The sequence below is a fragment of the Plutella xylostella genome, chromosome 12 (assembly GCF_932276165.1).
Source record: "Plutella xylostella chromosome 12, ilPluXylo3.1, whole genome shotgun sequence".
NCBI classification, from domain to species: domain Eukaryota; kingdom Metazoa; phylum Arthropoda; class Insecta; order Lepidoptera; family Plutellidae; genus Plutella; species Plutella xylostella.
This window is the reverse complement of record NC_063992.1, coordinates 9,455,324-9,479,901: the sequence shown is the minus strand read 5'-3', so window position 1 is coordinate 9,479,901 and position 24,578 is coordinate 9,455,324. Positions and strand designations below refer to the sequence as shown.

Sequence of the window (24,578 nt, the reverse complement as noted above, 5' to 3'; positions counted from 1 at the left end):
CTGTAGCCGATCGAATAAAACTAGGTAAGTACCTAAGTAGAAGATCTGAGGCAAAAACTATATTCTACTATATTCTAATGAATGTTAAAAAAGGAATAGTAAGCCGAAAGGGGGTGACGAAATATGTGTAGACTAGGTACCTAGGTACCTATACTTAGTAATATTATAGTTCAAATCGTATTTACATAGGTCACTCATGTGACTTTTTACAGTGTTGGGACCTATGGAGAGTTGGTTTTAAAAAATACTTACTATTTTCAAGAAGTCGCAGTTCAAAAGTTGTTGAGATTGACCTCTTCAGTCAACTCCTTTCGGGTTCCTATATGGCACTCGGGACTCCTTTTCCAACACCCCGTAGACTGTACAGGTAGGGCAGTTTTTTTAACCTATACAGCCTGGTTGACCCTAAATAGAGTTTACTTACTAATATAAAAGTTTTCTTTTGCACATAAATACCTACCTAGTTATTGTTATTTAAATTTTTGGTAACTATTTACGCTTATCTATGTACAAGTAGAAATAGTTTAGGTAGACTATACATATACTTACCGTGCATTTTTTCAATAAGCACAAGAGTTGGTTATAACTATCTACCTAGTGTTTTATCAGAAACAGAGCCAAAATTACTCAAAATAGACTCAGAGCCCCTGACTTCGATGCAGAAACCTACGGTATTGACTATCTCAGGCCGAGGACCGAGGTAGAATTTCCCGCCAACTACGTTCCTATCCGAGTTACCAGCCGCCTCCCTCCCGGGCAAGACATGCGGGAAGGAGTAACCACCTCCACGGTCCCTCGTGAGGCCCTCAGTGCCTCACACACCAGCACGCAGGATGCACCGCTCCCGCCTACTGGCGGCTGTCGCTGTCGCACTCACCGCCTACGGTACGTTACTTCATACTCTTTGATGCCGTAGCCGATTCTCTACCACTCGCCTTTCGAGTCGAGCGTTAGAATTCATTGCTTAATGGTCGCTATTATACACGCCACGGGCAAGCGACTTCAAAGACGGGTGGTCGAGAATTGCCCGGCAGTACGTTACAAAATCCCGAACGGCCAATGAGGCAAGCAAAGTTGGTAAAATTTTCAACAAACGTTTGCACTCTATTTGTTATGTGGATTAGTTATTTTTATTGAGTGCTGGGTTTAAATTGATGTGCTATGTAATTGTGTTTGTTTAATCTTTACATACGAGCAGTTTATACTTAGGTAGTTACTTACTAAACTTTAATTAATTACTTAGTTAAATCTAAATTAAAGTGCTCTACAAAACCTCAACCTAACTTTATCAGCGGTTCCCCGTCCTAACTAATATCCTCACAACTATTTGACCGACTGAAAATCGTTCCAGTGGTGACCGCGCAAAGGCACCCCATCAAAGAGGCTCTGTTTCTTCACAACGACACCCTGGGCAACGCCAGCTTCGACGACTGCATCTGGCGTCGAGAGCGCGAGCCCTGCCCGGAGCCCGAGCTGAGGATACATCTCTACACCGAGGCTGAGCCCTATAAGAATGTTGTAAGTACCTACCTTTATACCTAGGTACCTGTCTTGTCAGTTTTCTCTCATTTATTGCCCAAGTCGGGTCACTGGGGTCTTGGAAACTGGCTAAGTAGGTCGCATTGGTATTTCGTATGGATATGTAGAGGATCCAAGAAATGTGTTTACTTATGTATGCTGCGCCGCCGTCATAGCCATAGCAACGTGATTGAATAAGAAAAAAACACTCAAGTTGAAATGTGAGAATAGTAATCACACCCATTGTTGCCCTGCGATTTACCTACCCACCATAAATAAACAGTTTTCCCACAGAGATTTTGTATGTGAGACTCTGTTTTGTGTCTCGATAATCCTGCTGAAAATATAACTACCTTACCCACTACCTTCCTAAATCTATGTTCCAAGGTCTCGGGCAGCATTAGCCGGTTAAACCAAACCGGAATGTTAACTGTAGGGCATGAATTACATTCAGTAGTTCACGGTTGACGGCAATCAGCTGTGGTTTGCATGCTGCCCGTTAGACTGACGCCTCTAGCATACGAAACGGCACGCTTTCCAAATTATAATAGGACGTAGGCTTGGAATTGCCCTAATCTAGTATTCTGTGAGCGTATTAGTACCTAAGGTCAATCGGATGTGATCATGTACAGTACGACGCAAAAAGAGACCCCTCCCAGAGTGACAGCGGTAGTTACTTGAGAGGGGTCAGGTGTCTTTGCTCCAGACTATACCAGAAAAAAACTAGGTACCTATTTACCTAGTGGCCTGTAACCCTACTTATTTTATTCTGTCCCTGTAGCCTAACCTACCTACCTATAAGAACTAAAAAATAGGTACCTACTGTAAATAGCATTGAAACTTTAAACAGACTCTACATATCATAGACTAATACACTAATATTAGTCTATGTTCATAGGTACGGTGGCCTGCGCCTAAAAGTATACAGGCGAAGTTTTTAAAATAGCGATCCCTGATGATGAAGGGACCAGCTACATCTGTTATAAATCCGGGGACGTGTTGTGTGTGATGTGTGTAGCAGTGGTGTTTATGTGGACGTGCTTGAGCAGCATGTGAGCTTGAGATCGCTATTTTAAAAACTCCGCCTGTATACTTTTAGGCGCAGGCCACCGTACCTAAATAATGCTAAATAATAATTTGATTAGTTGGTGTGTGCATTCGCCCATATCTCTAGTCCACCCGCATGAAACTAAGTATACTTACGTTACGTGTAATCATTAATGTGTATAGGTAGGTAGAACTGTGACAAATTGTGCAGTGTAAAAATGCGACCGAATCCCCGTTATTTGAGGTCCTTCAATGTCGATGTCCTTTATAGAGGTTCCTTACTCGGTCGGTGGTATACTTAACTCAATGTGAATATGGAATTCCTGTCAGCGATTCTCTGATTGAATTTAGTTTAAGTAAGTATTAATTCGATTCAATTAAATAATAGTGTTTTGGTCATAAACATGATAGTTGGATAAGCGCACTATCTATTTATTATTACTTACATAGTGAATTAATATTTCCAAAAATATCTAGGCGGTTACATAAGCCAAATTGGGTGTTCTTACATACATAGACAAAACAAATTGAAATACCTAGGTAATAGGCCTATAGTTAGCAATATTGTAGTAAGCATTTAAGTCTGAATGTAAGTAACTTATTGCATAAGATTATCTAATCAAAATCAAGTAAATAATAGAATGCGACAATGATTAAGTAATTTCTTGCTGTTGGTACCTAGGTAGATATCTGTTTACTTTGGTCGTTCGCGCTCTACCTATTCTATCTTTCGTAACTAGGTCTTGGAGTGGAGCATCAAAGTACCTTCCACAGTATTTCCATTGTAATGGGTAGATATCTGAGGTAGTAGGTACTTAATGCTATTGATGTGATGGAGGTCATAGCGAAGTACTTATGTTCCATGGCCCAGGCCCATGGAATTAATATTAGTCCATGGGCCAGGCCCAACCAACCCAGTTTGGCGCCCAACCCGAAAGCGTTCGGCTTACCCGTTATTATAAAATAACCCTTAAGCCGAGCGTCCACTGCGACCTAAACTAAGTTAGTTCGCATAGTTGAGCCAGTTTTTCATATATGTGCGTCCACCGAGAACTATGCACTTTGTATGAAAAACTGTCTCAACTATGCGAACTAACTTAGTTTAGCCGGCAGTGGACGTTCGGCTTATACGTAACTACAATACAATACAATATAACTTTATTGAAAACACACACACACACCCTCACGCCTTGTACTAATGTACTCCCTTGCGGGGTAGGCAGAGGTGCATTGCTTTATTGAAAACACACAACATAAATTACATTACTTACCTACAAAGAAAGAGTAAGCACAATAGGCGGCTTTATCGCTAAAAGCGATCTCTTTGGGTGAATGAAAGACTCATCGAGTAAATGAGGTAGGTGTAGGTACAAGTATTAAGTACATTAAAATTAAAGTAACTATTAGAGATATTTTTATATTTTTTAAGTACATATAGGTACTCTTTTGAACACCCTGTATAGTTCTTCCACGTTCTGGTCCCCAGGTGGACCTGTACAGCGAGGACTGGCTGCGCACCAGCAGCTGGGAGCCGGCGCACGAGTCTATCCTGCTGATCCACGGGTACGCCGGCGGCGACGACACGCTGCCCATTGTCGTGCTTAGAGATGGTAAGTAGTACTACATACATTATTATACATTACATACCTACATATATTATATATATGCTCACGTCAGTAAGCCCCTAAAGGGTAGTCAGAGGTGACTCGCAAGCTCCCACTTTTCGCTGACGAGATAGGTCGTGAGCCGTACCGCAGTTTTGGAATGAGTAGGTCTGTACAATGCACTTAAAGTACACATTTAGAATCTAGATATGCAGGTTTTCTCACAGGTCATGGTCAGTCGTAGAGTTGAGAAGGGTTATCTGTCTCTGTTGCTATGTATAACTGGAGAATGGAGGAATCGTCAGTCATGTCTTGACAAAACGATTCCGCTGGACAGACATGACTGTGTTGTTATGGTGAAGGGTTCCTTGGAGTAAGTACCTTACCTGAAAACTACGCAAAACTAAAAGCGTTTTTATTGTACTGAGAGAATAACATTTTAGAAGCCAAGTTTTCTTGCCAGGTTTCTGTATGATATGAGCGCAGCTATTCAACTTAAGACCATCTACCTAGTTAGTAAAACTAATTCCTTTCAAAAGATTATAGCATGTCAGCCGGTAATTAAGAAGCCCTGATGCAGTGAAAGTGGTGTTTTTATCTAGGATCAGGTTGTACCTAGTTAGGCTCAAGTCTAGAAACCTAACTAACACTTTTACTAGTTTTACTCGTAAATTATTGCGGTAGATTTCCCACGGCTTTCTCTACTAGTTGCATTCTATTTACATCGAGGTGCGACGACCCTCGTTTTACGAGCATACGAACACCATTAGAATGCAATAAACCTGCATGAATGCATAGCACAACCTCGCTAGTGCTGGCAAAAAGCTACTAGATAATCTAGATTTAGGTTTAGATCGGTATCAGAGAGTAAGAAAAGTGAAACTTTTATGTAACTAAAAAGTTTACAATTTAAACTAACAACCACGTATACTTACAACGTTTATATCCTACGCCATCGTAATAAATACCCTCATCATCATAATCATCACCAGCCTCAGCTCTGTTTTGGTGGCTGGCTGCTGGCGCCTATAATTTCTGCGGCATGCACTGCATATCTGTTTCCAAAAGGTTTCCGACTATGGTGGATTATTTCCCTATTGATGACGCCTCATTCTCCCATATGCATTAATGATAACCCACCAATATGACCAACCCTAGTTCATCTGTGATTCATCACCAACATGCCAAAATATACTAACATACACTCCTCTCTTCCCAGCGTACCTCCGCCGCGGCGGCTACAACGTGTTCATGCTGGACTGGGGCGCCCTAGCCCAGCCTCCCTGCTACGTAGCGGCAGTCCACAACCTGCGGCCCGTGGCGCGCTGCGCGGCCGAGGCACTGGGGTCTCTGCGCCGCGCCGGCTTGAGACCAGACCGGCTGACCTGCGTCGGACACTCGCTGGGGGCTCATATGTGTGGGATTATAGCGAACTATTTGACGTTCCGGTTGAATAGGATTATTGGTGAGTGTGGTTGTTTTTGTGGAGGGTCTTTGGATTGGTAGAATATAAAAGAGGATGGGCAAAAATATATGGGAGCTGGGACCACCCTCCAATAGCAGTAAGACTAACGTCGTTGGATAGGTCTTGTCAATAGGAATAACTTTTGCTTTGACAGCTTTGTTGTCACAGTTGTCCGTTCAGAGATATATGACTTATAAGTTCCGATACTCGTCAGTTCATCTTACTGCTATTGGAGGCTGGACCACCCTCCAATAGCAGTAAGACTAACGTCGTTGGATAGGTCTTGTCAATAGGAATAACTTTTGCTTTGACAGCTTTGTTGTCACAGTTGTCCGTTCAGAGATATATGACTTATAAGTTCCGATACTCGTCAGTTCATCTTACTGCTATTGGATGCTGGACCACCCTCCAATAGCAGTAAGACTAACGTCGTTGGATATGTCTTGTCAATAGGAATAACTTTTGCTTTGACAGCTTTGTTGTCACAGTTGTCCGTTCAGAGATATATGACTTATATAAGTCCCGATACTCGTCAGTTCATCTTACTGCTTTTGGAGGCTGGACCACCATCCAATAGCAGTAAGACTAACGTCGTTGGATAGGTCTTGTCAATAGGATTGACTTTTGATTTGACAGCTTTGTTGTCACAGTCGTCCGTTCAGAGATATATGACATATAAGTTCCGATAGGGGTTAATTAAATATTTTCTTGGGAAGAAAAATAATAGGACTGGTGATTCTTCAATTATTTATTATTATAATTACACTATCTACACTATCAGACGCGATCTGGGCATATTGGATAACAATAACTGACGATAAAAAACAAAAAGGGCAGCGGTGGAGGTGTATTCTGCCTCCAATAGCAGTAAGATGAACTGACGAGTATCGGAACTTATAAGTCATACCTTTATCTCTGAACGGACAAAGCTGTCAAAGCAAAAGTTATTCCTATTGACAAGACCTATCCAACGACCTTAGTCTTACTGCTATTGGAGGCTGGACCACCCTCCAATAGCAGTAAGATAAACTGACGAGTATCGGAACTTATAAGTCATATATCTCTGAACGGACAACTGTGACAACAAAGCTGTCAAAGCAAAAGTTATTCCTATTGACAAGACCTATCCTACGACGTTAGTCTTACTGCTATTGGAGGGTGGTCCAGCCTCCAATAGCAGTAAGATGAACTGACGAGTATCGGAACTTATAAGTCATATATCTCTGAACGGACAACTGTGACAACAAAGCTGTCATAGCAAAAGTTATTCCTATTGACAAGACCTATCCAACGATGTTAGTCTTAATGCTATTGGAGGGTGGTCCCAATCTGCCCATTGTCATTTGTTTATGTTACGAAGATAACATATTACTTATTATTCACATTAATTAACAATGAAACAGCAAAAGTATAGTCATCTTCTCAAATGAAATTGGGTATGACAAAATAGAGAGGGAGGAGATGATAGAGGACAGGGACGAATTCAAATTAAGCTGTTTCTTCAGCACATCACTACATTGTGTAGGTGCTGTGATACATTGGCAACAAATTCATAAAGATGTTTCGTATATTGACAGCGTTTAACAAAAACTTACCCGATATAACTTACTACACCCGTAAATCAACCTGTCAGACGATTAGTTCTACGAATTTCATTGCAAAAGTGAATGAATAAATATGAAATGTAACGTAAGTATTCACTGAAAGATACACTTAACATTGACCTGCCTTTACCCGATTAAATGCAACCCTGCATTTTCAGTTTCTTTGAAATTCGGTCTGACCTTACATAACCATCCACCACTCATACGCTCGCCCTTTGGCTGGAACCCTTTAACCCTCACACTGGTAGCTATTCTGAAGGCAGTAATTATAATTTTAACGCTGTCAAACTATAAATTTTGCTTGCTAACAATTATTACATTTACGAGAACAAACATAGAGACGAATTTTCATTGAAGAAATTTTGGTTTTGACAGCTCTAAAATTAGAATTTCTGTCTTCCATAGAATAACGAGTACTAATACTAGTAGTATACTTGTTATACTATGCTTATTCTATGTCTTCAGAATCGACATCACTGTATTGTATTTGTATAGTTTCCCCCTCCTACCCCCAGGCTTGGACCCGGCCCGGCCTCTCATCCGCTCAGCCCCAGCCCTCCGGTTGGACCCGGGCGACGCGCGCGCCGTGCACGTGCTACACACCAACGCAGGGCGGTACGGCGAGGCGTCCCGACTGGGACACGCCGACTTCTGTCTCAACGGGGGACGGAGCCAGCCGTTCTGTGAGGATACGCTGAGTGAGTAGCCTTTTGTATTTTTAGCTCGTATTTCTCCCGACTGGGACACGCCGACTTCTGTCTGAACGGGGGACGGAGCCAGCCGTTCTTCCGAGTAGTCGTTTGGCTTTTGAACGTCGGAATAATGACTCATGAATCGAAGTTGGAATGTCGGGTTTAGAAGAAGCCTATGCCCTATGCTACATACCGACATAGTTAAGGGCGGCGGGGCCTACTAGAAAAGCATAGCATTTTCAACCATTATCCCTAAAAGCATCTCATTCACCATCTTATATGAGCGAAGCCTGCATGGCCTAAAGCTTTCACCACGGTGACAAACCCTAGAGACAAATCTGGCTGCCCTATGCTGCCAATGGTTGGGTTATGCTATTAACTTTATGCGTATATACGTCCGGACAATACGGCGTACACTTATCTCATTATTTTTACCCTTAATCCTTCAACCTGTTCCAGACGAAGCACTCTGCAGCCACATCTGGTCCATCTGCTACCAGGCGGAGAGCCTGTTCTCCCCTCGCAGCGCGGCGCCGTGCGGCCGGCGCTGCTCCGTGCGCGTGCCGCCCGCGCGCGCCGCCGCGCTGCCCGTGCCGCTGGGGCAGGCCACGCCCATGACGTGAGTACTACAGTGTGACCCGTGCCGCTGGGGCAGGCCACGCCCATGACGTGAGTAGTATAGTGTGACCAGGGCCGCTGGGGCAGGCCACGCCCATGACGTGAGTACTACAGTGTGACCCGTGCCGCTGGGGCAGGCCACGCCCATGACGTGAGTACTACAGTGTGACCCGTGCCGCTGGGGCAGGCCACGCCCATGACGTGAGTGTACTAGTAGCAAGAGACAAATTTGTGCATCTGCTACCGGGTAAAGCACGCTCATGACGGCAATACTAGTATCCTACTAATATTATAAAGGCGAAAGTTGCACGTCTCAACGGCTTAATCGATTATAATGAATTTTGTATGGAGTTAGCTGACACCCTGGATTAACACATAGATTACTTTTTATCGCAGAATTCTCACGAGAAACTTTTTAAGGCAAATTTACCTATATAATTCAGCATTTTGGCTACTAGCGATAGCGTAAACACTCAAATACCTATCGATAAAAAGCACCAACCCTAACTAGCTTAACTTCCAATTCCAGGGCATCCGGCGCATACTGCGTGGAAGAGTTCACGGCGCCCTTCTGTCCCTCAACCGGCTCTCTCCACGGGGACCCTCGCTGCTGTCTCGACAACATGTACGCGGCGGCGGCGAATAGCACCACGGTTAACAGGAACCGCCCGAGACCCCTCGTGAGGCTCCGGTCCAGGAGAGTGAAGCAGTATGATGTGCCGCATGTTGAGGATTAGGACCGTTCCTTCATTGGAAGGAGACGAGTAACAAGCAGTGGAGACATGATGGGTGATGATGTTAGGGGTAGGGTGCTGCATTTTGGTCTGGGGTTTCTTGTTTGGAGGTTTGTTGGTAGGTGTTTAGGTTGGTATTGTTAGCTTCGAAAGTTAAGAGCAAAATGTTATTTCGTCCATTCAACATTGAGAGTTTAGCAAGGGACAAAACGGTACATTGGACTAGAAAGTACGAAAATTGTTTTCAGTTAAAAGAAATATTGAGTATACGTGGCCGAAAGTAATGAAATTGGTGTTATCTAAGTGGTGAAATTTTCAAATAAGAAACCGGAGATTCGATGTTTAGTATTAAGCGTTAATTAAGCATGTTCAAAGCATAGAATTATAGATTTTATTACTAAGTTTATTACGATATGATTGGAAACAAAACTTGAATTGTATAGTGTTGTGTACCAAAGAATTGTGCGGTTTTGAATCTTGAGAGAAAATAAAATATGTTTTTTTTATATTTTCGTATATTCATTTCCATGTGACTTTTAGTTTATCTTTACATAGGCTCTACTGCATTTGCATTAAAATTAATCACGACTAAATAAATACATCATAAACCGGTAATTTTAACACAAATAGGTACAAAAGAATCGACCGAATCACTTACTTGCATGCTTCGGTAACTAAACTCTAGGTCCTTATATTAAGTTTCTATTGTCAACTCTTTCCTCCCGACATGAGTAGAGAGAGAAGGGCAGCTTTCTCCTTCTCTTTCTTCCTCACAATGTCCAGAGATCGGTTCTTCCAGGAACTCTTCCTGAGCTTGATGGGACGGCTGCCTACGTAGCGACCTGCAAAGGAATTTTATACATTGATTTATGTAGGAAAGTAGGGTACGTTAGGTAACGTAAAGGCACTTTTTATGAATAAGGTCTATAAAATTATAATAATTACATAGTACATACCTATATCATAACAATGTTTACGATTTTGACAGTTTGGACGCCAGTAAAAGCTACAAAGGATGTGCTATTCAGGAGAAGTTTTTTTGAGCCGCCATTTCAGATTCGTTTCTTTATTGACGTGGGTCATAATCATAAAAGGCATACTTAATGAGCTCTTACCATCCATTTCCTTCATAGCCTTGATGAAGTCCGAAGGTTCTTTAAAGCTCACGAACCCGAAACCTTTGCTCTTATTAGTTCTTTTGTCCCTCACTACTTTTGCTCGCTGGAAAGAGCTGTATTTGCCGAATGTTCGTTGCTGAAAATAATTTAATGTCACATTTATTTTTTAAAGTTAAAAAGAAGCAGTATTAGGAAATAAAAGCTCCCTTATAGCTTATGATATGAGTACTGTGAAGACGCGTGCAATCGAAACCAAGTATGATGTCAGAATGTTCCTTTATTTACAATAGTTGAACTTATAATGTATATGCTAGGTATTTAGGGAAGGTGTTGTCACACTGCAGTACTATGGCGAATAGGCCAGAGTTTACCTTAAAGCTAAAAACCCCTTGAAGCCAACCCGCAAACACGAAGAGTTGGCATATTGTTTTAAAATAAAATAGGAGTTATGAGAAGGAAAACATCGTAAGGAAATCTGCACATCTAGATAGTAGATGTGTAGGTACCCTAAGTGCATGTGGACTCGATACGGCTCACGTGAGTACAAATGTACAAGTCACCTCTGCCTCTGACTACCTCTTCGGGTATAACAGTCCTGAGCATTTGTATATGTATGTAGAACAGAAGTTTTAATTTTCATAAACTTGCACTACTCACCAACAGTTCGTCAGTGACGTCGTTGCCCAGGTCCCCGCAGAACATGCGGAAGTCATCGTCGGGCCAGTCCAGCAGCGTCACGTCCTCCCACACCTGGCCGCCCGCTGTTCTCACCACCTGGGATGTGATATAGAGGATTTTAGTATAATACTTATTACCTTACTACGACCGACCTGTGTTCGAAGACCTGTGTTTAAAGACTTCCAGGTCTCCTAAGGCAAGTGTCCAGGTGGGAAGTTCTCTGACAGCTGTACTAATGGGGTTGGAAGGGACACTTTTTGGCGCCAATAATAAGTAATGATATTTTAATGCAGGGAGTCCCTTTGAAAGAGTAAAAAACATGCATTCACAACTACATTTATACATAGTAGAATGTATGGTCCTCTCATACAATTATAAACTACGCTTTTTATGATACTAATAGAAAAAATGTTTTATGTTTTCAGTGTAGACAGTGGATAGGCTGGAGCATAGCTTTGCAGGCATTACTAATGTGTAAATAGCATGATGCCTTAGGGTCAAAAAAAACCAGCTTACCTTTCTATTCTTCTTCTCCTTCTTGGCTTTAGGCACGGTGACGGTCTCGGTGACGGTGGTGACGGCGAGCGCGGGCGGCGGCGGGGGCGCAGGCGCGGGGGGCGGCGGCTCCACCTTCGGAGCTGGCGGCGGGGGTGCCTCTTTCTTCTGTAAAGACAAATGTTTTTTAAATGGGTGTTAACTATGATATAAGATTGAATTAGTAATTACTTAAATAAAATAAGTCATCAAACTATTAATTATTAACCTTTAGCTGCCAAGTCTCGGACTCTTCAGATCATTAACCAAACAAGCCTAAAAATTATTGGCAGTTCAAGGGTGAAAGACAGCTATATATGGCACATGCCTTTCTAATTTAATATAGAATTACCTTTTTCTTATGTTCTGGACTTTTATCCCTTTTTTCCTCACTCTTCTTAGGCTGTTTGTAAAGTTTGGGCGCCGCTGATAGTATGACCGGCTGGGGTTTAGGTGGAGGCGGAGGGATCAGCTGAGGCCCCGGCAGGTTCGGACGCATGAACTGCATTGGCTGCATCGGTCCTGCGTAGGCATCTGAGGCATCTAGAGGTCTGAGCCTTTGCACCTGAAAATTTGAAATACTTTTTGTCATTTCCTTGTCTTGACAATAAGAGTTCGCATATCGGAAGTAGTAGTAGTAGTAGTAGTAGTAGCATGTGGCTGTTTCATATTTTATTAGACTTGAAACTCGTTTAAGTTTAAATAATAGTCACATACCGAAGCAGGCACCATCATGCTAGGAGGCGGCGGGGGTGGCTGCAGGCCAGGGAACATCATCCTCGGGGCCAACCCACAGCTCATGTCAAAGGGAGGCAGCATCGGCGGCGGCGGCGGCGGTGGCAGCGTCTGCCGGTCCAGCTGCTGCTGCACGGCGCCGAACGTACCGGCCCCTATCACTGGACGCATAGCCTGAGCTCCCAGAGCCATTTCGCGTCCAGAGATTTCGGCTTCGAACCTGATAGAAAATCAAGCATAAGCAATAAGTCTTTGTTTCGTCTATACCCATATGATACAAGGAGCAATGTTTACCTGGACATCTCATCTTGCATCTGCCGATATTTGTCCTCCATTGCGCTGGTGTTGGAGGTCTAACCTTTAAAAATTCCAAAAGAATAAACGTAGTAAAGAATAGAAGGTTGTGTTAGTAGTAATCGCTTCTCGTGATACGTACAAGTGCGAGATGCATTGTCGCGGCAACAGAATCCTTTGAATTCGTAAATCAATGCGAAATTAACATAAAGATCGCAGTCAAATTATTAAAATACGGAAAACAAATCGTCAGCCATAAAAAAATCTCCAGATTTTGACAGATATGTTACAAGAAAATTGTCTGTGGTAAAAACAAACACAGATAAAACACATAGAACATGGCAGATATTATTCTGAGATACATACGTTGTTGAGTGATTCGCAGAACCGGTAAGGCGTAAATATATGAAGAATGTCTTTTAAAGATATTCCATTTCTAGATTTTTTGTAAATAAAAAGGATTTAACGAGATATCTGTAAAAATTTCCAATATTTTTCATCATAAAAGCTTGGCAGTATAGGTTCAAATCCTTACGCACGACATTATTGGTCTGCGTTTAAAAAAATAGTTTTCTTACAAAAATATGCGGAAAATGAGTGCTGTGTAAATTTTTGTGTTTTGATTTTTTATCAGAATGTTTTGTGTGCTATCTTGTTATTAATAAACTAAAACATAGCCATATAATTAATAATTGAAGTCATGAGCACCTAAAGCGTCAAAATGGAAGAGGAGCTCAGATGTTTTGTGTGCAAAGAATTTTACAGGGAACCCGTTCTATTACCTTGCGGGCATGCATTATGTAGGGCTTGTGCCGTTAGCCTGCAGAGCCCCGTGCCCGAGGGGGACGGAGGCGCCGTGCCGGTGGACTACCAGGAAGCGGACAAGGCGTCCGTGTCAAGCGAGACAGACAGCGGTGTCGTATGTGGATCAAGGCCTAACAGTTACGCGGGAACGCCAGCTGCCTCTGTGTACTTGAGTGTGGCGTTCAGTTTAGTGTGTCCAGTGTGTAGTAAGCAGTTGTTCCTCGACGACAATGGGGCGGAAGGTTTGCCGCCGTTCCGTGTCATGCGGACGATCGTGGAGCGGTTCGGGGCGTCGTCGACGGCACCTCCGGCCGAGGAAGCGTGTCAGATGTGCGAGGGCGAGCGGCGCGCGGCCGTGGTGCGCTGCGAGCAGTGCTCCGTGCGCTACTGCGCGGGCTGCCGCGACGCCTGGCACCCCGTGCGCGGCCCGCTGGCGCAGCACGAGCTCCGGGCGCTCGGCACCACCTGTGGTGAGCATGGCTCGCCTCCCACACTCTACTGCAACACTTGTCAACTCCCCATATGCCAGCGCTGCATTGCGGAGCGGCATGCCATACATGACACACAGCCCCTGCCTAGTGCAGCCAGAGCTCAAAAGGTATTGTACTTTATTCCTTTGTTTGTTAGTGTTTTATAAAAACCTATTTAAACTGACTTTAATCTTTGTTTCAGACTGAACTTTCCCAGTCATTGCAACAGCTATCAGAAAAGGCAAAAGCTATGACAGAATACATCCAGGCAATAACAAGTTCTGGAGATAGAATAAATGTAAGTACTTACCAAATTACTCATCAAATCAAGCACCACATCTTGATATTTTATGTTTTTAACATTATCTAAGAAATTTCCGTCGTAATAAGTCTTATATTCATCCAATTGGAATTTTCAGGAATCAAATGAGGAATTAGAGAAACAAATAGATCAAGCTTGTGCAGAGATCATCCATGCTGTGGAGAGGCGAAGAGAAGACTTGTTAAGGTCCGCTCGGGGCACAAAGAGCCAAGCTGTATCAAATATGCGATCCCTCAAGTCCCAGGCTGGTCAGAGGCTAAGGGAAGCTACGGCTCTGCTACATTTCTCCATTGAAGCTCTCAAAGAATCTGATGCAGCAGCATTTTTACAAGTTAGTAATTTACCACCAAATTATTATGCTGGTTGCATAAACAAACATAGTAGATAGTTTTGACTGGGTGGTATTGCAGTAATTCCAATATTGATAACAACATCTGGTGTCATCATAACACCTAATAAAATGTGTAGTAAATAATTATGAGTCAGATATCATGTGCTGCATTGAATAATGCAACTTGATAAGTCTGACGACCTTCTACCAAATTAGGGCTTGGAGTTTATTGTTGATTGCCAGTAGTGTTCTGGAAGATTTCTGAATTAAACTCCATTTATAATTAAAAAATAAAATATCACAACAAATATTATAAAGGCAATTATTTGTGAGTGTGTGTATTACCATTTTACTCAAAAATTACTGAATAAATTTAAACATGAAACTTTCCATGGTAGGTAATTTGACCAGATCCAGATGGATATGATCACTGGCCACAACATCTTGTATGTAGTATAGCCACTTTTTGATCAGGTGCTAGAAATCAGAGACCAGAGACGCAACAGAGGCTACCAAGCCTTTTCAAATATCAATAAAACTATGACTCAATGTGGCAGGTTGATAACTGATTATGACCTAATTTAATAGATAACTCATGTTGGTGATGTAAACATTATTTTAGATTATATTACACTAACACAAGTCTGATAAGCATGATAAACATGTCATTGTTATGTTCACACAATAGTCAGCCCATTTGTTTCATGGAACAATAGATAGTTTTAAGAACATCCTGTGCAAACCACTCTATAGAATAGATGCTACAATATGTAATAAGTAACCATTTTGGACATTATCATCAGGATATTCTAATACTAATGTTGGTCTAATAACTAATCACATGCAGCTATGTCAATATTTAATGGTTATATTGTTATTATACCTAGTATTTTATAAAGGTAAAGTAACAATAGACTATAATTGTGTATTCACATTTTAGAAACAAGCTAACAAGGTTTTAACACGCAAGTACTTACTATTTTTATTTATGATTCCGAAAGCATTGTCTGAAGGCCTTTTATCGTATCAGATCCATGGTGGATCTGATACAATTGCTGGCCAATTAGTTAGTTGGATAGATGTAATTAAGTTACTGCTGATTGCTGTACATGGCTCTTTGGAGCTCTTAGTAAACAATATGAAAACTAACTTCTCATGCCCACATCTTGCAGGTAGGCAACATGCTGTCCTCCCGAGCGCTTGAAGCCGCCTCAGCGCTGTGCGACTCGCTGGAGGCGCCGGCGGACCCGCCCGTGCTCACGCTCGACATCGAGCCCGTGCTGCGGACGGTCAAGAATATCAACTTTGTCGAGTGCATACGTGAGTTGTGGATATTTTGTTAGCATTAGAAGCTTGGCAATGTTTCTTAGTTCAAAGTAAAGAAATGTTTTGATGACTAAAATCTTTATTTAAATATATTTTTCATAATTATAAAACTGTTTATGTTCATGCAGCCGAGGAAAAGGAAATGATGCAAGCAGGTATAAATTAGTTTTATTAATAAAGGAATGTATTAGTACTGTGACTTCCATATAAGTTAGAAAACATTGTTAATTACATAGTCATTTACAAAGTATACTGGATTTCCTTGGGAAAGAACTAGTCTGTTAGACGTATCTAACAGTGGACGGTTGTTGGCAGGTGAGAGTGATTTACAATGTAAAGGTATGTAGTAGTAATTAAAAAGTAAACTTATTGAAAACACTGAGTTGTTTATTAATAAAGTTTGCCCTTTCTGATGTCCTAAACTAAAGAGCTCAATCACCAACTGTCGCTAATCTGACTGGGCATTCATTCACCACCTAGCTCTAATGTGCCACCGACACGCCAACAAAACCATAGTAGCCCACGCCTTTTCTCACCTACCCATCATTCCAGCGCCGGGAGCGCCCAGCATGGCGGTAGAAGCGTGCCTCGCCCGCGGCTGCAGCGCCACGCTGGCCTGGCGCCCCCCGCCCGCGCCCTGCGCCGTGCGCGGCTACGTGCTCGAGCTGGACGACGGGCTGGCCGGGCCCTTCCGCGTGAGTGACCCCCCCCCACCCCCCCCCTAGTGTGCACCACACACGCTGGCCTGGCGCCCCCCGCCCGCGCCCTTCGCCGTGCGCGGCTACGTGCTCGAGCTGGACGACGGGCTGGCCGGGCCCTTCCGCGTGAGTGACCCCCCCCCCCACCCCCCCCTAGTGTGCACCACACACGCTGGCCTGGCGCCCCCCGCCCGCGCCCTGCGCCGTGCGCGGCTACGTGCTCGAGCTGGACGACGGGCTGGCCGGGCCCTTCCGCGTGAGTGACCCCCCCCCCCCCCCCCCCCCTGTGCACCACACACGCTGGCCTGGCGCCCCCCGCCCGCGCCCTGCGCCGTGCGCGGCTACGTGCTCGAGCTGGACGACGGGCTGGCCGGGCCCTTCCGCGTGAGTGCCCCACTCTGTACCACATCCAAGATAAAGAAGAAAGAAAGAAACATTTATTTGACATATTGAAACAGAACAATAAATACAGACGGCCGAAGTGGTTATGGTGGTGACCCTGACTGTCCTTCCGGGTGAGTGCACCACTCTAACTCACCTTGTACCATGGCATGGTTAACTCATGTAGTAGTAATATAGATCGTGTAAAAGGAGATTATGTATCATTCGATCATTTACAATGTGCAGTACATAAAGCATATTTCCTACCTATAATACATACCTACATCCCACCCATTTTCTTTACTGGTGCACCGAGTTCAGTCAATAAACAAGGCTAATTAACCTCTGACTATGTTATTAACCCCATCCACCCTACCCCAGGAGGTGTACTGCGGCCGAGAGACAGTGTGCACGGTGGACGGGCTGCACTACGCGTCGCTCTACAGCGCGCGGGTGAAGGCCTTCAACGGAGCCGGCGAGGGCGCCTACAGCGAGCTCATCGGACTGCAGACGTCACCGGGTATGTGTCCTATGAAATTATAATTAACTATGTCGTTGACTAGGCGGGGCAAAGGCCGGCGAGGGAAACTACAGCGAGATCATCGGACTGCAGACGTCACCCGGTATCTATCTATCTATCTTGATAGGCTGAGCGAGCTGATTTTCTGCCAAAAACTACCCTTATTCGAATGTAATAAGGGTTCTGTCAGTCGTCTTTCCCCGTGGAATGGGATATAGGGATAAAGAGACCGTCTGCACGGTGGACGGGCTGCACTACGCGTCGCTCTACAGCGCGCGGGTGAAGGCCTTCAACGGAGCCGGCGAGGGCGCCTACAGCGAGCTCATCGGACTGCAGACTTCACCGGGTATGTGGTTGTTATTAGAGGGTGGACTATAGGGATAAAGAGACCAGTGTGCGAGATCATCGGAATGCAGACGTCACCGGGTATCTATCTATCTATCATAGCGAGCTGATTTTCCGCATGTGTGACTAGCTTAGCTACTAAGCCACCCAAGCAATTCGGGATTACTGGTGAGTTGTGGGGCTGGTTTAAATCATACCTATCAGATCGCAGTCAACGTGTAGCCAAAGATGGTTTTAACTCAGAGTCATATTTTTCGACATCGGGTGGACCATTATTGTTTAATATGTTTATTAACGACATAGTTTCAGTTATTAAGAATAGCAAATGCCTTTTATTTGCTGATGACTTGAAACTATATAAGCAAATTAATTCGGATTCTGATTCTCTACTACTTCAGTTTGACTTAAACAATATAAAAAAATGGTGTACTATTAATCGCATGACATTGAATGCTAGCAAATGCTTTCATATTAAATTTACGCGGAAAAAACGTCCCGTTTGCTCTAACTATACTTTAGATGGTACAAACTTGGAAGAAGTTCGAACAATAAGAGACCTGGGTGTAATTTTTGACTCCAACTTGAACTTCATAAGTCATATTGAGCACGTTGCTAATACAAGTAACAAAATGTTGGGATTTATAAAGCGCATGGCTAAGAGTTTTAAAAAAATTGAAAGTTTTAAGTTACTTTATAATGCTCTCGTTTTGTCTCGACTCGAATACTGTAGCCAGGTTTGGAACCCTACATACCAGGTGCACATAGATCGGTTAGAGAGGGTGCAGAGATCCTTTACCAGGTTTCTAGCGTTCAAAACCAACAGCTCCGATATTAATAGTCGCGTTCCCTACGAGGATAGATTGAAGTATTTTAAAATGTGTTCCCTTGAACAACGAAGACAGTACCAAGATCTCAACTTTCTACACAAACTGCTCAGAGGTGAATTGACGGAACCAGATTTATTAACTCGACTCAACTTTAAAGTTCCGAAGTTGAATCACCGTAAATGTCAGGTTATTAAAACATTTGCTCCACTTTTTTCCCGTACCCAACTAGGTAAATTTTCGCCACTCAATCGTTTTCAGATGTGCTACAACGATCTCGAGTCGACATTGAGCTTGGACATTTATAATGACTCCCCACTTTCTTGGAAACGTAAACTGCTGCAACCTAAATAGAACTAATTAATCATTAATCAATTATATACACATAATACCTACTATTTCTAAATTCAAATTATAATTTCTGACATAATACCTATAATATACTTATATAATTTCTGTCAATTATTGTATTGGTGATATTAATTTGTAATGAATTTTTGTATTATTTTGTAATTATTGTCTGTAAGTAATCAAATCAATATAAATTTCATTGTACAATATTATACCTAATTTAGTTTAGATTTAAGCATTGTATGCATGATTGCATGTTAGTATTTAAATTAATGTATTTTATAAGATAACATTTTGAATGCTGTTGCACACCTATAATTGGTGCATGGATAGGATAGGCAACATATACTGTGTCTGAACAACCTTTTATCCAATGTGCTGTTGGTGTGTCTATTTCTGTAAATAAATAAATAAATAAGCACACACCAGAAAGCCAGTACCGAGTATGTGCTTGTTATTAGAGAGTGGACTCTATATCCCATTCCACGGAGAAAAACGTCTTATACAAACAAAAAATACCCTTATTCGAATGTAATAAGGGTTCTGTCAGGTGTCTTTCCCCGTGGAATGGGATATAGGGATAAAGATACAGTGTGCACGGTGGACGGGCTGCACCACGCGTCGCTCTACAGCGCGCGGGTGAAGGCCTTCAACGGAGCCGGAGAGGGCGCCTACAGCGAGCTCATCGGGCTGCAGACGTCACCCGGTATGTGGTTGTTGGTAGAAGGTGGACGGATAAAATTCATTAAAGAAGTAGCGGGGTCAAATTATATAGGTATACGTGGCGAAATAGAGATATAGCGAGATCATCGGACTGCAGACGTCACCAGGTATCTATCTATCTATCATGGCGAGCTGATTTTCCGCATTTAGCCTCTCTCATATTTATATATATTCCAAATCCCATACATATTTGATGACTGCCAAGGAAAACCAACTTTACTTACCTACCAGACATAAGGAAACGTCAAAATACAATAATATAGTGGAAGCTCTATAGCCTCTAAAGTGGGCCATTATGCGTGAAATACCTATGGGGTGACTAGCTACTAAGCCACCCAAGCTCACACCAGAAAGGCAGTACCAGGTATATGTGTTTGTTGGTAGAGGATGGACTTTTTTTTAAATAAAATTAAATAAACAAGTAGCAGTAAAATTATATACGTGATCAAATAGTAGCACTTGATCATTGTGTACGTTATTGGCCTGAAATTATTAGTAAGCAACGTATTTAACTGAGCACTTACCTATTCCTAAATTGGTGACCCCAACGTGATATAAACAGGATACCTTATTTTTTTCTGATGTACTCATGTCAGCTTCTCCGTAACTGCCTTGTTTAAACCTTAAATACCTACTTATTCTTTACTTTGTTTACAATTCTGTTTCTTTCTTGTAAACCTGTGATAAATTGTGTCAATAAATGATTATGAATTAACAATTTAACCATTTATTTAACCTTCCAGTGGCCTGGTTCACGTGGGACGCCCGCTGCGCGGAGCCAGAAAACGGTCTCAAAATCACTGCCGACGGCCTAACCGCCGTCTGCGGGGGCTGGGAGCCCCGCGTCGTGATCGCCGACACGGGTCTCGCTCGGGGGGTGCACTACTGGAGCATCACTATAGATAAATATGACGCGGATGCGGATCCGGCCGTGGGCGTGGCGCGGCGCGGCGTGGCCCGGGATAAGATGCTGGGTACGTGCGTGTGTTTGTGTGTGTAGAGGTCAGACCGCTGTGTAGAGGTCAGACCGCTGTGTGTACGTAGTATAAGGCAGAGAAATCTCTCAGAAGCATTGTTACTGTAAGAAGGGGGTTAGGTTTCTCTGCACCTGACCATACTATAACTGTTTTTTATATTAAAGGTTTGAAGATTTGTCCGCTAGTGGCGCCATGGGAGGCAATGAAGTTTATATATAGTTTTCTAAATTATCTAGCATAGCCTGTATTTTATTCGTTTATTACTTGCTGTTTTAATGTGCTTGCATATTCCTCGAGTTACAATTAATACTTCTATGAACGTGTGCGGGGCAATCCCACGTGCTCATCTAATCCGCATGCTGTTAAAACAGCCTTGTTTTTGCTGATATTAAAAAGGCCAAGATGTACACAGGTAACCATAGATAATGCTAACCATGTACCTATATATACCCATATGTTTATTGCAGGCAGCGACGCTCTCGGCTGGGCCATGTACATCGACAGCTCGCGCTCGTGGTTCCGGCACGGGGGCGCGCACGGGGGCCGCTGCGACGGCGGCATCGCCCCCGGCGCCGTGCTAGGGGTGCTGCTGGACCTGCCCCGCGGCACACTACGGTTCACGAGGGACGGCCGCGCGCAGGTAGCTGTTGTAACTCTGCCCCCGGGTCCCGGCAAGGCGCCTACTCGGTCGAGTTAGCACCCGCATGATAAAATGAGCCTCAACGTTCAAACGTACAGTAGGGATTGCTTCACATCTTCCGATCTCCACATTGATCTAAAATTAAAGAAATTGGTCCGCAAATGGCCCAAGAGCATTACAAATGGAGTAACATGATAACTAACAATTTAATTCTGTCCACAGGGTGACATAGCGTTCACGGGTCTCCGCGGGACATTCTACCCGGCCATCTCTCTCAACCGAGGTGTCACGGTCACCCTACAGTCGGGACTCACGCCGCCGCCCGAGCTTCTGATGCCTCAGCTGTCGTTGGAGTAAACGTGGTATAGTCCGTAGATAAAGAAACCATTTCAAAATGGCGGTTACAGTGGTGCAGCTGTCGTTGGAGTAATGGGGTATAGTACCCGCAGATAAAGAAACAATTTCAAAATGGCGGCTGTAGTGGTGCAGCTATCGTTGGAGTAAATGTGCTATAGTACCCGCAGATAAAGAAACAATTTCAAAATGGCGGCTGTAGTCGTGCAGCCATCGTTGGTGTAAATGTGGTATAGTACCCGCAGATAAAGAAAGAATTTCAAAATGGCGGCTGTAGTGGTGCAGCTATCGTTGGTGTCAATGTGGTATAGTACCCGCAGATAAAGAAACGATGCTAAAATGTCGACCATTATGCAACGAATAGGGATAGCAAGAGTCTGTCTGCCATTTTTTTGTTGTATCTATGTGTGGGTGTTATAGTATACAGTTTATAATGTACTTAAAGTATACGGACATTGGCGAGTGTGCTTTGTGCTTTGATCAGTTAACTACATACATCTTTTTTCAAACCAACAAATGACAGGTAAAATGAATGGATTTGACAGCTGTCAAAGGCCTATATTATAAGTTGACAGTTTCTGCCGGCTGAATCCAAGTTCACATGTAGTCATAGATTTTCATAAAATTTGCATATTATTAAAATGTATGCTTCATGTTCATAACATGACATCGTATTATCAAATCAAATCATACAGCGAAGCGCAAAAAAAATATTAAATAAAAGATATCTAAGATTTGTTTTGCAAATGATTTATTGTTCTACAACGAATACTGTCAATATTCATTATAATGAAGTTAAAATGCGCATATTATGTAGATATTATAATATTTTTTGCACAAGCGCACGACACTTTGGTGCAAGCATTTTTTACAGTTAAATATTATCATTTTTAACTAGATTACCTGAAATTTATACACATTCACTTCGAATTTAAAGTTAAATCTCTAGGAAAATTATATCACCCAAGCGCAATAAAGCGTTTCTTAAGAACAATAATTTTTAATATAATATTATAAGAAACTTATACAGTACTATACATAAATAAAATATCCAATAGAAACCGCCCAGTATATTATATCTACTTTACTTAATTCAAAAGTGATATTTTATGAGCTGCGATCTTCTAGAAAGTACCCTCCGTCAAGTTTGCAAGCAGATATACACTATTGTACATTGTCAAACTAAAATGATAATCAAGTTTGTGAGTTAGACAAAGTACTAAAGTGTATAGGTACTCATGACACCAAACGTGTAACTATTTTTGACCGGTACCTACAGTGTGAAATATCCCTATAGCACGGGGCGCATTTAAGACGTGACAAAAGTTTTTCATCGCGCAGCCTCAAGAGCGAGCGCGACGTAGAACTTTTCTCTCGTCTTAATTGCGCCCCGTACTAGCCTTTCTGGTGGTATTTCATTATTATGTACACAAGAAGCATGTTTAAAAGGTTTCCTTTTTCAAGAGCAAAGTTTATGGCCTCGCAGCTTATGAGAAGCTACATTTAGTCAGTATTTAGACTATGTTACAGGTTCCATTAGATAGCGTTCAACAATCAATGATAATTGATAATTTCTATAAATGATAATTAAGTCTACTGTATTAAGGCACAATATCCAATGTCGGCTTCCCCTTCGTCTTCTGTACCTGTCTGTTGACTAATTTAGGTGCCCTAAGTATAGCTCAAATCTTGAATTTTAAATTATAAATCGTTCTTTGTTTTATTCTTAGAAATATTACGAATAAAACAAAGGCTAAGTGCCAATTTCTCCATAGTCGGTTTTTAGAGCATAAACAGGTATTAGTGGTTGACTTTTGACACATCTGTCAAGAATTTTATATGGAGATAACCAATCCCTGGTCGGTTAGATAACCGACTATGGAGAAATTGGCTCTAAGGCTTTATTTTGGCATCGAATCTGTTTCTTACTGTGAATATATTTATTTAATCATACAGTTCTAGCTAAATATTTTTGTAAGCATTTAATTTTGGTATGTTTTTATACCTTTTATTATTTTTATGTTTCATATCCGCCTCACGAAGCAATATTTAAATTGTACTTACTCTGATCTCGAATTCTGTTCAAAGTAATCTTAAACTTGTACATTTCATTAAGTATTTATATTATTAAAGTTTAACTCCGTCTATAGTTGAAATTGAAGTGGACCACATTATTCCGTTGTTTCGATACATAATATACATACAATGAGTATACATAGAATAGGTTTTGTATAAATTCTGTTAATTCTGTGTAAGGATAAAGAAACCGGAAAGACATAAATGCCTAACTAGTAGTTTTGCAGAAATACGTGGATCTTTACTTCAATTTCATCATAAAAAATTGCCATGTCATAAAAATAATACATTTCTTTTACTTCATTAAGTTTTATTAATTTTATATAAGTATTGTTTGTATGCTTCTAGTTATTTTAGACTTAGTCACTGCCATCATTTAAGTATAATGAACATAATGATATAGTAGGTTAAATAACGTTTTTAAATTTGTTTAATTTACTGGTACTTATACCGTTTTGTATTGATATGTATACATAACCATTTAATTCGAGTAATAAATATCATGAAATATTTCTGTGCCTCAGAGGCAAACAGTAGGTAATAAGTCCACTTTTTAAGAAAAACATTTTTTTTTACTTTATTGATATCGCGTGAATGAGCTCTATTATACATGTATAGATGTATAGGTGTAAAAAAAGAGACTCAAAAAAATTGAATTATTACTGTGCTACCACAAAAAACTTAAACACTGTTTAACTAGTGTTTAAAACGAAATTTGACAGATTTTGTAGGCGTTTGACTGCGCTAAACATCTGTTAAATACTGTCTAATTTTTGTGGTAAGGCCCTTACTGTT

General features: G+C 42.0%; 3 protein-coding genes across 5 annotated transcripts; 2 read left to right on the top strand and 1 right to left on the bottom strand.

The window, feature by feature from the left end:
- The first annotated feature begins 768 nt into the window (after nucleotides 1-768).
- LOC105384711 (phospholipase A1) lies at nucleotides 769-9,516 on the top strand. The gene is made up of 7 exons (XM_048624400.1): nucleotides 769-885; nucleotides 1,352-1,518; nucleotides 4,052-4,175; nucleotides 5,389-5,634; nucleotides 7,754-7,936; nucleotides 8,390-8,549; nucleotides 9,078-9,516. The coding sequence occupies exons 1-7, from the start codon at nucleotides 834-836 to the stop codon at nucleotides 9,283-9,285; spliced, it is 1,140 nt and encodes a 379-aa protein (XP_048480357.1). The 5' UTR covers nucleotides 769-833; the 3' UTR covers nucleotides 9,286-9,516.
- Nucleotides 9,517-9,774: 258 nt separating this feature from the next.
- Nucleotides 9,775-12,923, bottom strand: LOC105384692 (RNA-binding protein 42). Of its 2 annotated transcripts, XM_048624399.1 has the most exons (8): nucleotides 12,784-12,923; nucleotides 12,642-12,705; nucleotides 12,330-12,567; nucleotides 11,965-12,177; nucleotides 11,595-11,741; nucleotides 11,058-11,174; nucleotides 10,398-10,536; nucleotides 9,775-10,124 (listed from the first exon to the last, which is right to left on the bottom strand). In XM_048624399.1, exons 2-8 carry the CDS (start codon nucleotides 12,680-12,682, stop codon nucleotides 9,991-9,993), a joined length of 1,029 nt encoding a protein of 342 aa, XP_048480356.1. In that variant the 5' UTR covers nucleotides 12,683-12,705; nucleotides 12,784-12,923; the 3' UTR covers nucleotides 9,775-9,990. The 2 variants fall into 2 exon arrangements, with proteins under 2 accessions (XP_048480356.1, XP_048480355.1); XM_048624398.1 differs by having other exon boundaries at nucleotides 12,642-12,923.
- A 165-nt stretch (nucleotides 12,924-13,088) lies between these two features.
- On the top strand, nucleotides 13,089-21,746 carry LOC105384693 (E3 ubiquitin-protein ligase TRIM9). Of its 2 annotated transcripts, XM_048624396.1 has the most exons (10): nucleotides 13,089-14,043; nucleotides 14,118-14,213; nucleotides 14,335-14,568; nucleotides 15,741-15,888; nucleotides 16,023-16,049; nucleotides 16,447-16,589; nucleotides 17,355-17,493; nucleotides 20,480-20,710; nucleotides 21,181-21,353; nucleotides 21,576-21,746. In XM_048624396.1, the coding sequence occupies exons 1-10, from the start codon at nucleotides 13,363-13,365 to the stop codon at nucleotides 21,708-21,710; spliced, it is 2,007 nt and encodes a 668-aa protein (XP_048480353.1). In that variant the 5' UTR covers nucleotides 13,089-13,362; the 3' UTR covers nucleotides 21,711-21,746. The 2 variants fall into 2 exon arrangements, with proteins under 2 accessions (XP_048480353.1, XP_048480354.1); XM_048624397.1 differs by lacking the exon at nucleotides 16,023-16,049 and having other exon boundaries at nucleotides 13,092-14,043.
- Nucleotides 21,747-24,578: the final 2,832 nt, after the last annotated feature.

Bases quoted from the DNA above. Each gene is read 5' to 3' on its own strand.
- LOC105384711 (XM_048624400.1), top strand. From the start codon at position 834: ATGCACCGCTCCCGCCTACTGGCGGCTGTCGCTGTCGCACTCACCGCC. The intron at 1,519-4,051 runs GTAAGTACCTAC...TCTGGTCCCCAG, and splicing joins CTGAGCCCTATAAGAATGTT to GTGGACCTGTACAGCGAGGA. The intron at 8,550-9,077 runs GTGAGTACTACA...TTCCAATTCCAG, and splicing joins GGGCAGGCCACGCCCATGAC to GGCATCCGGCGCATACTGCG.
- LOC105384692 (XM_048624398.1), bottom strand. From the start codon at position 12,682: ATGGAGGACAAATATCGGCAGATGCAAGATGAGATGTCCAG. The intron at 11,742-11,964 runs GTAATTCTATAT...TTGTCTTTACAG, and splicing joins GTCCAGAACATAAGAAAAAG to AAGAAAGAGGCACCCCCGCC. The intron at 10,125-10,397 runs GTAAGAGCTCAT...ATTCCTTTGCAG, and splicing joins GGCTATGAAGGAAATGGATG to GTCGCTACGTAGGCAGCCGT.
- LOC105384693 (XM_048624396.1), top strand. From the start codon at position 13,363: ATGGAAGAGGAGCTCAGATGTTTTGTGTGCAAAGAATTTTACAGGGAA. The intron at 14,214-14,334 runs GTAAGTACTTAC...TGGAATTTTCAG, and splicing joins GTTCTGGAGATAGAATAAAT to GAATCAAATGAGGAATTAGA. The intron at 16,590-17,354 runs GTGAGTGACCCC...ACCCTACCCCAG, and splicing joins GGCTGGCCGGGCCCTTCCGC to GAGGTGTACTGCGGCCGAGA.